This window comes from Dasypus novemcinctus, chromosome 15 (assembly GCF_030445035.2).
Source record: "Dasypus novemcinctus isolate mDasNov1 chromosome 15, mDasNov1.1.hap2, whole genome shotgun sequence".
In the NCBI taxonomy this organism is placed as follows: domain Eukaryota; kingdom Metazoa; phylum Chordata; class Mammalia; order Cingulata; family Dasypodidae; genus Dasypus; species Dasypus novemcinctus.
In genome coordinates, this window is record NC_080687.1 from 8837026 (window position 1) to 8849657 (window position 12632).

A 12632-nucleotide genomic window follows, 5' to 3' on the forward strand; every position below is an offset into this window, starting at 1 on the left:
AATGATAAGATGCCTTTATGGAGTGCAGTGCAGCAGAGCAGGTGTGCAATCGCGCGTGCAGTGGTGGCTGCAAGAACATGGCAGGGTCACAGAAGAGAGGCTCTTCCGGTCCTGGAGGGGTTCGAGGCCTGCTTCAGGAAGGGCAGAGGCTGGGAGAATGAAGAGCTGCCCCTCAGGTGGCCTGAATAGGTATGGGGAACAGTGTTCAGACCTTTTGAATTAGCTTTGTAATTTGGGATAAAAGACCCAGAAACGCTAAAGTAAAGTGTATGTCCAATGGTGGCTAATGATTCATATTGAAGAAGGGAAGGGTCTGGTGGCATAAGTGAATATCATGAATAAGTGAACATCAGGCTTTCCTTTTAATGTCCCTCCCTATATCACAGCAAAACAAATATAAGAAATGCTGTGCCTATAGATGACGATTTTTATACTCTGCTCTCTAACTCGGCCTCTGCTGCACTGGGGAAAGGCAGCACCACCATCGGATGGGATGAAGATGAGTACTGTTTGAGGCGGGATTGAAAAGAAACAACTCAATTTGCAAACATAGAATTAAAATTATAATGTTAATCTGAAGAAAAACTCAGTTAACTGCCCCTGAGGTTTTCTAAATCACAGGACTGATGGCGTCTGTGTCACATAATTTTAAACCTTTTTTTTTTTAAAGTCGATTCTTTATAACAATGCTGTGTTATAATCTTTATAAAATGCTCCATTTTACAGTTGAGAAAAGTGAGGCACAGAAAGGTTTAAAAAAACATGCCCAAGATCATTCCTTCCCAAGCAGCAGGGCTGGGATTTGAACCCCAGTCTGTTTAAATCAGGTCTGGTACTCACCATACCCTCCTGCTAAAATAGAAACCTTGTCTGGGCATACTGTTCTTCCACGGTTTTGTGGTGATCAACTTACTGGGCTGGTGTAAGCCATTCTAGACAACAGGTCAGTGCAAATCTAACACTGTGCCTGGAAAAATTGGTAGTGCCATCTTCAAATAAGGGCCAGATTTTTATATCACAATTGCCAGTGGGAGCATCTTCAATAGTTTCATGAGTGTTTTGTAAAATAAGGCATTGAGAAGATAAAATAGGATTGAAAATAAATATCTAGATTTAAGCAAAGCATAACATTTATTAGTAGAGGGAGGTAGAGAAAATATGTGTGAAAATAACAGCATATGAAAGTTAACTTTATTTACTTTTTAAACACCGAGTGTGCAGGACGCCAGTTTATATATTCCTTAAGTCTTTTCCAAGTGCACACATGGAGCATTGTTCCTTCAGCAAGATAATTCCGGAGACTGAGAGTGTATTTAAAGCAAACAAACAAAAAACAGAGAACAAAGAATAAGCTGCAAACCCATAGGTCAGGAAAGATGATCTAAGCCTATTCTCAAATATCTTGATAAAGCTGAGCAAATACTTGAGCTTTTGGATGCTTAGAGGAGCTACACATTCAAATTAACGTCCTGCAAGTGCTTGATTTTAACTTTGGCCTGTTACATTTGGAGGGGTCGGCTGGTGGATTTAGCCTGGTATAAACATGCCATCAGGGAGCGAAAAAAAGGGGAAGTCTGTTCTAACCGAATAGGGGTGTGGTCTGTGCCGGGCAAAAAGGAATAGACAATAGTTTCATAAAGGACCGAGGTAACCGAATAGTCTTCCGAACTGTTATTAGGGCCAACTGTACTTCCTCCACAGACAGAATAAGTGTGTCTACTAATACCAAGAGAAACCACAGCCTGCAAATTTGGGCGACTGCACTCTGCCCCCGCCAAATCCTGCAGGTAACGCTATACCTGCTGGTCGGGTAATCCCAGAGCGGTTCCACGGATGGGCTAAGTGGTGCGATGGGAGGGAAGATAGCACGCCCGGGATCCGTGCGGCTCTAGGGGTAATCCACACCCGGGCAAATAAAATAGCCGAAGCGTGTAGAATGTGGTCTCGAATGGATCTGTGACTTCGAGCAGGCCCTCGCCCGCATTTCCTAAGAGAGTGCCCCTTTATCGAAACGGAATGGCTGTGCTTTCATTACAGGGAATTAATGATTCGATTTCCACAAAGTTCAGACGGGGCTTTGTGCCTCAATAAAAAGTTCTGGGCGAGCCGTGCAACTCGAGCAAACGGAGAAAAAAGGGTGAAACCGAACGCCGGGCAGCGACCCGGGGTGCCCGGCCGCCCGGCCCGCCGGCCGCGGTGGCTCCGAGCCCGGGCCGGGGGCCGCGGCCCTGCCCGGGAGGGGCGCTGCCGCGGCGCAGCTGCCGGGGGCCGAGGGCCGTGGGGGGCCCGGGGCCCGGCCGCCCTCGCCCCCCGGCCCGCGCAGGGTCCCCGGCGTCGGGGGCCGTGAGCTCGCCCTGCCGCCCGCGCCGTGGGGGTCCGGGGGCGGCGCGAGGCCCTGGTCCCGACGGCTGAGGGGGCGAGTGCGGGGCCGGGAGGGGGGGCGAGACCCGCGGGTGGCTCTGCTGCCCGAGGAGCCGGGGCCGCGGGCGGCCGCGCCGGCCCTCCTCGGCGCGGCGGGCGCTCGGGCGCGGGGCGGGCTCGGGCTCGACGCAGGCACACATCCACCACAGAGCTCCGCTCTCCCGTCGCAGCTGCTGCCGCTGCCTCTGCCTCTCCCGCCTCAGCCTCTCTGCCCGGCGCACACACACATTCAGATTTGCGCGCTGTTTCAATCCCGGATGACGTGTCCCCGCGGCCAGCCAATGGCGAACGGGCTCTGGTCAGGACAATGGGAGGCAGCGGGCCAATGAGCGGGCCCGGTGAGTTGGCGGTAGCCAATAGGCGCGGCGCTGGCTGGAGAGTAATGTTACAGAGCGGAGAGAGTGAGGAGGCTGCGTCTGGCTCCCGCTCTCACAGCCATTGCAGTACATTGAGCTCCATAGAGACAGCGCCGGGCAAGTGCGAGCCGGGCGGGCGCTGGGCGACTCGGAGCCTCGCGGACGGTGAGTCGGCGCCGCGGCGCGCCGCGGAGGGCGCCTCGGGCGGCCCCGGAGCCCGCGCGGCGGCCGGATCCCCGCGGCCGGGGCCGGCGGCCCGGGAGCCACACAAAGGCGGCGCGGGGGCCGCGGGGGGACTGCGCACGGACCGCGCCGCCGGGCTGCCCCGCGCCGGAGCCGGGCCCGCGCCGCCGGGGAGCCCCGGGCCCGCCGCTGCCCGCCCCCGGCGCGCGGCCGCGGGCGGCTTTTTCTTCAGGGGCGGACGGAAGCGGGCCCGGCGCGGCTTCCCCCCCCACCTCGGCGGGGCCAGCCCGCGGGCCGGGGCGCGGGGCGGGCGGGCGGCGGGGCCGGGGCGCGCGGGGCGGGCGCCGCCGCCGCCGCGGGGCCGCAGCGGGCCCGGCGCGCGGGGAGGGCCGGGCGGGGCGCGGGGCCGGGCGGCGGCGGCGGGGCGCCCGCGGAACATGGCCGACGCGGGCGGGCGGCCGCGAAAACCCGGCGCGGGGCCGGCCGGGAGCGGCGCGCAGTTCCCAGGCAACTTTTCTCTCGCCGCCCGCGCCGGCGGCCGCGCGTTCCCCGGCGGGGGCGGCGGCGGCGGGCGGGGGGCGCCGCGCCCCTCCCCTCCCCCGCGCGCGCCCCCGCCCCTCCCCCCGCCGCGGGCCCCGAGCGCGGCGCGCCCCCGCCGGCTCCACACACACAAAGGGAAGGAGCCATGTTCGCCGCGGCGGCGGCGGCGCAGGCGGGGAGGGCGCGCGGCGGCCATTGCGAGCGGCCGGGCCGCCGGGGCCGCGGGCGGAGCCAGGCCCCATTTCGCGCGGGGCCTCGCGCCGCGGCCGCCACAAAATGGGGGCCCGCGGCGGGCGCACGTGGCGGCCGCGCACCCCCGGGCCTCGCCCCCCGCCCGCCGGCCCTGGCGGGAAGGGGCGCCGCCGGCTCGCCCCCGCGCCCCCCCACTCTCCACCGACGGGCGAAAACCACTCCCCTGGCGGGGTGTTCCCTCCCCCCCAAAAAAAAAAAAAAAACCACAAAAAACCCCCAGCGCGAGCGCGGGAGTGGCTTTTGTCCCTCAGCCTTGTTTACGCGCAGAAACTTCAGACCGGACGTGTTCAGTCAGAACAGAAGCCGGGCGGGCGCGCGGCCCCACGCCCCGGCCGCCCCCCGCCGCGCCAACTTTTCCGGGGAAAACTTTAGGCCGCCGAGGGGGAGGCCCGGGCCCGGCCCTGCCTGCCGCCCCGGGGCTCCGCGGGCTCAACATGGCCCGGGAGCCGGCGGCCAGGCCCCAAGGCCCGCCGCCCCTCGGGGGCGCCCGCGGCGATGGCGGGGAAGGGCCGCTGCCCGGTGCCCCGTGCCCGCCTGCGTTAGATAACCAGTCCCTGGCCCCGCCGCCCTCCCGGGGAAGTTAAACGGCTTCTGGCCGTCGTGGGAGGCCGTTTGCCAGCAGCAAACACCGTTCCGTTCTGTGTTTGGGGGTTGTTTGTATTTTTTTTTTTTTTTTTTAGAAAAATAAGTAGACATGGGCAAAGGAGACCCTAAGAAGCCGAGAGGCAAAATGTCATCATATGCATTCTTCGTGCAAACTTGCCGGGAGGAGCACAAGAAGAAGCACCCGGATGCTTCAGTCAACTTTTCAGAGTTTTCCAAGAAGTGCTCAGAGAGGTGGAAGGTAAGAGGGCTTTAGACATACTAAGGAGGTAATTTAAAAGGTAATAGCGAATGGGGATTTTTTTTTTTTTAATCCTAGTACATTTAACCGGGTGGTGATGATGACATTGCTCTTATTCATTTTAATGTTTGGCAAATAATTAACTTAAATAGCAATATGAGTTCCTAAATAATTTTTCTATAGACCATGTCTGCTAAAGAGAAAGGAAAATTTGAAGACATGGCCAAGGCAGACAAGGCCCGTTATGAAAGAGAAATGAAAACCTATATCCCTCCTAAAGGAGAAACAAAAAAGAAGTTCAAGGATCCCAATGCACCCAAGAGGCCTCCGTGAGTATCCTACCCTTTTTTTTTTTTTTTAATCTTCAAGAAATGTTTTCCAGTAGAATTAGAAGTTTAACAAGTCACCTTGTGGGTATAATCAAAGTGTCTTAGCTAAAAATGGCCCGCATTGGTCTGTTGGGTATTATATACAAAATACCCGCTGGATGGGAGTTTTTAGACAGCATATTTGAATTAGATACTTGCCTCCTTCACCAACTTTGCCCCTAAGTGTAATTTTGACCCTCTTTCTTGAGATTTTCTCTGATAAGAATGTTCTCTTGGAACTCTTAACAGTAACTAATAGTTTGGGTATCTTCAGCTAGTATTATAAACAATTGTACATTAAGCTTGGGTTATGAAGGCTATATTTGCACCCTACCCAAATGCATGGTAGAAATCAACTTTTATATGTTAATTCTATCCATGCTTCATAATTTCTGTTTTTGTGATGTTAACCTAAAATTCTGAAATTAAATTTCTTCTTTCAGTTCGGCCTTTTTCTTGTTTTGTTCTGAGTATCGCCCAAAAATCAAAGGCGAACATCCTGGCCTCTCCATTGGTGATGTTGCAAAGAAGCTGGGAGAGATGTGGAATAATACCGCTGCAGATGACAAGCAGCCTTATGAAAAGAAGGCTGCTAAGCTGAAGGAGAAATACGAAAAGGTAAGGGGTGTGGGCTTGCTTGGTAGGATCATGAAAGGTGTGCCAGCTGTTGGGTAGTTTGTACTTGGCACAACATCTTAATTTTCTGGGTTTGCATGTATGTGTTTTAGTGTAAGGATTACATTCAGCCTGCCCTTGTCATTTGTCTTAAGTGCCCTTTCATTTTCCAAAGAGTGCTGAAGATCAAATAAATGGCTGATAGATTTTTATTTAGTATAAACTCAGGTAAAGGCCATGCATTTAACTTGGTTTTGTTATATTCCCCAGTACTTAGGAAAATTTTGGTAGTCACTGACTCAGAAATGTCTGTTATTTTCAGTGATGAGGCATGCAGTATAAAAACTGCACAAGTAATGCAGATTGTATTCATCATAAACATACCCTGAAACATTTATGTTTTCTTAGTCCCCCAAAACCCAAAAAGGTAAAAGTTTAATATGTCCTGACTGAACAATAAGTGGTAAAGAAAAAAAAACCTAACTTCTATACTTTGAATTGGAATATTAAGTACTTAAAATTTAGTTTGTGTTTAAAGTTTTATAGTCAGTCTAATTTCATGCTTACTGGCAAGTTTATTTTCTCAAAAAAATTTTCTGTGGATTAAGGTCTGATAGTCTAAACCTGTAGAGTACTTTTTTACATTCAGAAGGTGGCAGTGTCTACCCTTTAATCAAAGTCTCTACATTCTAGTTTTCATAAACTAGAGTTGGGATGTGGTATCTTGTTGCACTGCACTGCACTGAGGCATAATGTCACAAATATTAGGCCATGCCATTCGGGGAATTTTAGATAACTAGTGATAATTATCTTATAGATTCTCAGAGTCCTAGGATAGGTATTTGTGGCATTGGAGAGGGTCTGCGGGTCTGGGGATATTTATTTTAATAGGATATTTATTTTAATAAAGTATTACTGGGGTTTTGGTTTTTCACAAAGTTTTATTTCTTGTTTCTCCCTTTATTTTCTGTTTTGTTTTTTCCCCTTTCCCACCACTTTCCTTTGTTTCTGAAGGATATTGCTGCATACCGGGCTAAAGGAAAGCCTGATGCAGCAAAAAAGGGAGTTGTCAAGGCTGAAAAAAGCAAGAAGAAGAAGGAAGAGGAGGAAGATGAAGAAGATGAGGAAGATGAGGAGGAGGAAGAGGATGAGGAAGACGAAGATGAAGAAGATGATGATGATGATGAATAAGTTGGTTCTAGCGCAGTTTTTTTTTCTTGTCTATAAAGCATTTAACCCCCCTGTACACAACTCACTCCTTCTAAAGAAAAAAATTGAAATGTAAGGCTGTGTAAGATTTGTTTTTAAACTGTACAGTGTCTTTTTTTGTATAGTTAACACACTACCGAATGTGTCTTTAGATAGCCCTGTCCTGGTGGTCTTTTCAATAGCCACTAACCTTGCCTGGTACAGTATGGGGGTTGTAAATTGGCATGGAAATTTAAAGCAGGTTCTTGTTGGTGCACAGCACAAATTAGTTATATATGGGGATGGTAGTTTTTTCATCTTCAGTTGTCTCTGATGCAGCTTATCCGAAATAATTGTCGTTCTGTTAACTGAATACCACTCTGTAATTGCGAAAAAAAAGTTGCAGCTGTTTTGTTGACATTCTGAATGCTTCTAAGTAAATACAATTTTTTTTATTAGTATTGTTGTCCTTTTCATAGGTCTGAAATTATTCTTGAGGGGAAGCTAGTCTTTTGCTTTTGTCCATTTTGGATCACATGATTTATGACAGTGTTCATCTTTTCATATAGTTCGCTAATAAGTTTTCATCTGCACACTTGTGACGGGTAATAAAATTGAATTGCGACAGTTTTCATCCATAACTGAAACTCACAGATCTAGATCAGTGGATATCAAACTTTGTGCATAGCCCAGTTACCACATTTACAAAGTGAAGAGTGACCAGTCTCTTCACAAGATGGGATTATTAGAGCCAAACATTCTGTCTGTCCTTGAAGGACTAATAGGTATATATTCTATTCTTTACATGAGGACTCACCAGTCTTTTAACTCCCATTACTATGTAATGGCAGTTATATTTGCAGTTCCCACGTTAAAGAAGACCTGAGAATGTATTCCCAAAAGCGTGAGCTTAAAATACAAGACTGTCGTATTCTGTTGACATCAGCCCCTCCAAGGGCTCTTAGGAAAGTACTGGCTGTAAATGTCTTTTCCAATTTATGTATGGACTGCTTAGGAATTTGAGATTCTCCATTATAATTAAATATTTTTAATTAATTGGGCCAGCTTTTGAAAAGGTGCCACATATAAAGTAGGGTATATTTTCATATATTGTGGTTTGCCTGCCCCTTTATGGATGAAATAGACACAAGGAAAGAAGACACTTGAACTTTGCATCTCAGTACCAGCTATCCAATTTATTCAAATTCGTTTTTTCTTTATAAAACCCAAACTGATTAATTGGGGTCATTTTTTTTACCTGCTTAGCAGCTTAGGGAACAATTTGGCAATTTTGTGGTTTTTGAGATTATCGTTAAAAGTGCCAGTGTGTTAAAATAGCGTTCTTGTAATTTTACACGCTTTTGTGATGGAGTACTGTTTTGTTATATTATTTTGACTTTTGGATTCTTTCCATTTGCATTTGTTTATGTATGACTTCAGGAGGAATACTGAACATCTGAGTCCTGGATAATACTAATAAACTAATAATTGCAGAGGTTTTAAATATTAAATGGTTTTCACTTAAGAATTTAAGGTCATACATCTTTTAAGTTTAATTTCTAGTCGTTTTTAGCGATGCCATTTAAATAGCTATGAGGGCAAATTTTCCCTTTTAAGAAATAGGCTTGGCTGGGGAGCAGATGTAGATCAAGTGGCTGACCACCCGCTTCCCAAGTATGAGGTCCCAGGTTCAATCCCCAGGACCTCCTATTTTTAAAAAAAAAATTTATAAATAGGTTAATGACTGATGCAACAGGTTTTTGTTCGTTTGGATTTTTAAAGTCAAATATCCCAAGTACTTTTAGGTGACACACACATATACATATTCATACGAGGAAAAACTAGTTTATTTTCAGCCTAAGGGTTAAAGTTCTCTAAAGCAAGGTACATGTAAATAAGCAGTGGAGTTAGTAAGGATAAATCTACAAGATTATCTTTTAAAGCCAATTGAGAGGATCTCAAAAAGGACTGAATGCATGTCTTAAGGTTTATCAAAATTTTAGCCAAGGGAAGCAAATGACCATATTCTCTGATTTAATGTAAGTTCACTATACCTAAGAAGTCTTACCTATTTGAAAGTGAACTCTGTCAAGGGAATATCTTTGTAATTTGGTTGGTATGTAATGACAACCGGATTCATATCTTGATAGGAAAAAATCAAAACTCCCTCTAATAAGAAAACTAATTGGAGGGTTTTTTTGGTAATCCAAATGTTGAGCACCCCTGAAACGTCAACATCCAAAACGCAAGCAAATGGAGTGGGAGACTATTTATTTAGACAATTCGGTACAAAATTTTGGTATTAATGAGATGATTTTTTTCATAATTAGGCAACATATCTAGAGGAACTATGAAACTTTTAATCACTCATAAAAGTCATTACAGCCTTATAGGGAATAAAGAATTTCTTGAAATATAAAAGTTTAAACAAACTGTACTTTTTAAGTATTGCTTTCTATATTTTGAAAATTGGTACCTGGCTTGCTGATTAAAACTTACTGAAAATAACAATTTCCTAACTTGCCTGCGTAAAGATTGGGAGCTACTGATGATGAGTGACGTGATTCAGATAATCTTCCATCACAGCGTTGATATTTGCCATTGTCATGTTCTTTTTGGAGTGAACTCTGAAAAAGGACATCTTTGCCCTTTGCACCCACCACAGGGATAAGAGTTAAAGATTGGAAAAGTGTAACCAGAGTAGCCCTTTGACAAATACTTCCCTCAGTGCCTAGGTAATCAGAAATAGTGCTCAGACATGTTGAAATTGACACGGGAGGGACAAAATAGCGTTTTTTGAATGAAAAATGCAGCCAACTACCTTGCCTGACATCACACAGTATATGGTGAAAGTTCAAACCGAGGTCTGCTGAACCTACATGCCTTCTGAAAGGGCCTGAAGTAGCTCTTCGTCAGCACCAGCTAGGCACATACGGTTAGTCTTACTAGGATTAACTGTTGCCTAAATGTGACCTTGAAGGCTGTTTTATTAAGGGATTGCGATTATAGTTAAATTTGCTTTTTCATATTTGTACTTTATGTCATTTTCAAGTGACTTTTGAACTACCTTTTAAAACTAGATAAAAGCCAGAAAATGGTTTGTATAACTCCCCAACAAAAAATGCCAGTTGGTTTATTTTCTTCTTCCCTTTAATCCAGCTGGACTAAAAGGAGGAACTGCAGTAGACTTGCAAGTGGAAGCAGGAGAAATGGACAAGTGTTGAGTATCTGGAGCCTCTGCACCCAACTAGAGCCAGAAAATCAGCAAGCGGGGTTTAGAGAGATCCCTATACGTTTTCTTGATGCACTCGTTTTGTTTTTCTTCTTTAACTACACAAGTAATTCAGGCACACAGGTGTATGGAGTGATAAATGATGTTCCCTAGCATGATGCCCTGTACTACACTTGACCGTTCCCTTACAGCTGGGCAGTCAGGGTACTCGATTTCTACTGTATGCTGATTCTAATGATTCTACAGTGAACATCTGTGTACCTTTCTTTTTCTTAGACACGTGTTTGTCTTTTAGGATAGATACCTCAAAGAGGAATTGCTAAGTCAAAGAAGATGTGTGTTTAAAATTTGGACAGATGTTGATAGATTACCCCCCCCAAAAGGCTATATTTGTACTGTGAAATGTGAATGATTGTTACAGCGACTTACTATTTTACTCGTTATTCTTTGGCTCTATGAAATAACTTAGCTATGTTTAAAAGAGGAGAAACTAAAATGCTGAAATATTGTCATCTGTTCAGAGCCACCAAAACACAAAAAAGGTGGAATCTGAACTGAAAGACCCTTGTGTTCTCTACTAATCATTTAAACTGCTGAACTAGTTCTCTAAGAAGTTACTGCAATAACTAAATATTTAAGTAATCTATCCATTGTGTGAAAATGAGGAGCTTCCTTCTCATTTTGGCATCCGCCATCCTAAACGGAAGTATCTGGTAGTTTTATCTGGGCAGTGTTTTTTCCCTAGCAGAGATTGTGTGTCATTCTTATAGCAGCTGCAGCCAACAGTTTTGGAAAAGTAAGTTTGGCTGCAATGTGCATTCACGGATTGTGTGAGCCAGATTCTGAGTGTTAGGAGTTGGGTTTTTTGGAGGGCTGGAATGATCCTGAGGACTTAGCTTAAAAAGAATAAAGTTCATGACCAAGCCTGCTTCTCTTCTTTTCTGGAGATGGTATTTTAGGGTAAAGGACATCCATTCCCCAAAATGCATTTATAAATGCAGATGTATTTTTAGGTTTTAAAGTGGAACTAGGCTTAGTTCCTTAGAGTTCCATAGAATCTCTTAATGATAGGATCTGCCATATTTTTGCTTACTGGGTTTTAATTATAGAGAACAACTTATAAACCAGCCTGAACATTAACCAGGTGAAAGAATGAAAAGTCCTCAAAACGAGCACCCAAATAATAAGGAAACAAGGAGAGTTCTGCTAAAGATAAGCAGGAACCTCCACTGCCCACACTGTCAGGTGCCAGAATCATGTCCAGGAAGAAAGGTACAAAGAGTAAGGAAGGACATGGCAGCTCCCCGTCCCCGCTCCGCCATCTGAATCTCAGGGAAGCCAGGACTTGCTCTGCCAGCTGGAAGCAGCCAGACTGGGGCTTGGACATAGCAAAGAGTCCAGGCAGACTCAGAGGCAGAGAGGCAAACGGGAAGGCCTCTTTTCCCCAAAGCTTAGAGGGCAAGAACGGAACATTCAGCAGCGTGGGGGCCCAGAGCGTCTTGGAGGGGAAGGGGCTCAAAGGGCCACTGCAGTCCAGCCTGTGCATTTTTGAGGACTAGTGGACAGAGGACCGTGGTGGCTCAAAGGCTTGCCCAAGGACTAAAAGCAGTATCAAAACAATCGAACACACATATGTGCCCAGGGAAGTGCCAGGCTCACAGTATGTGCAAAAGAAGTCTGAGTTCCTTCCCTTCCCTTCAAGGACAGGAGCGAAGGGGCCCCAGCCAGAAGGCTTCCTGCCTGCTCCCTGCTTTCATGCCTGTGTTCTCCTGCCATGGCTACAATTGTTGACATGTGGGCACTGCCAGCACATGCTGCCATTGCTGTGATTCCTCCCTGGCCCTTAAGTTAGACTCAGTCACAGCACTTCCAAACAAAACAAAACAAAACAAAAATAGATGCAAAGCCATAAGCTACCTGGTTCTAATGGACTGGGAGTCTCCTGGGTGCTGTTTTCGTGTCCTTAGAATTGTAGCAACCATCTTACAGAAACAGAAGGAAAGATTGCAAGACTTGTTCAGCACACTCAATAACTTTTAAAAAACGTTCTGTCCTTACTATAAATGATATTGGCATTCGCCAAAGAAGGAAATAAATATCCACAATTCCATTCGACAGACTATTAACATGCTGTGTGCCCTTCTTTATATTTGTTTGTTTTCCAAATTGGCAGTATATTAATAAACTTTCTATTTGTAAACAGCTTTTCCTGTTCAATAGTCTGTCTTGAAAAAGTTTCATGTCTCGTACACTGCGTCATCTCTCGTGCCTGTGTGGTATTCCATTGAATGGATGAATGAATGAATGTAAAATGCCATAAATTATTTAGTTGCTCCCGTGTCATTAAATATCATGGTTTCTGATATTTTGCTGTTATGAAAAAGGCTGGACCGACTCCTTATCCTTATAGCCGTATCTTTCTGTCCATGATTATTTTATGTGAATATAGATTCCTCCAAGTGAAATTGCTCAATCAAAAGATGAGCCACATTTGGTGAGTTTTACAAAGCTGCCTTCACAAAGTTCTCACCAAATGTAGTAACTTTTTAAAAGGCTATATCAACAATTTTTACATACATGGGATACAGGAGAGGTCATGGTTTCGAAGATTCTACAGCAGTGGGGGAAAGTTT

General features: G+C 46.3%; 1 protein-coding gene across 1 annotated transcript; it reads left to right on the top strand.

The window, feature by feature from the left end:
• The first annotated feature begins 2763 nt into the window (after window positions 1–2763).
• On the top strand, window positions 2764–12201 carry HMGB1 (high mobility group box 1). Its single transcript, XM_004478921.5, has 5 exons — window positions 2764–2942; window positions 4433–4596; window positions 4780–4925; window positions 5408–5582; window positions 6594–12201. The coding sequence occupies exons 2-5, from the start codon at window positions 4447–4449 to the stop codon at window positions 6768–6770; spliced, it is 648 nt and encodes a 215-aa protein (XP_004478978.1). The 5' UTR covers window positions 2764–2942; window positions 4433–4446; the 3' UTR covers window positions 6771–12201.
• The last annotated feature ends 431 nt before the right edge of the window (window positions 12202–12632 follow it).

What these genes read in the sequence shown, in the direction of transcription:
- HMGB1 (XM_004478921.5), top strand. Translation starts at nt 4,447, where the DNA reads ATGGGCAAAGGAGACCCTAAGAAGCCGAGAGGCAAAATGTCATCATAT. An exon ending in AGTGCTCAGAGAGGTGGAAG is followed by an intron (nt 4,597 to 4,779) that starts GTAAGAGGGCTT and finishes ATTTTTCTATAG; the next exon opens with ACCATGTCTGCTAAAGAGAA. An exon ending in TGAAGGAGAAATACGAAAAG is followed by an intron (nt 5,583 to 6,593) that starts GTAAGGGGTGTG and finishes TTGTTTCTGAAG; the next exon opens with GATATTGCTGCATACCGGGC.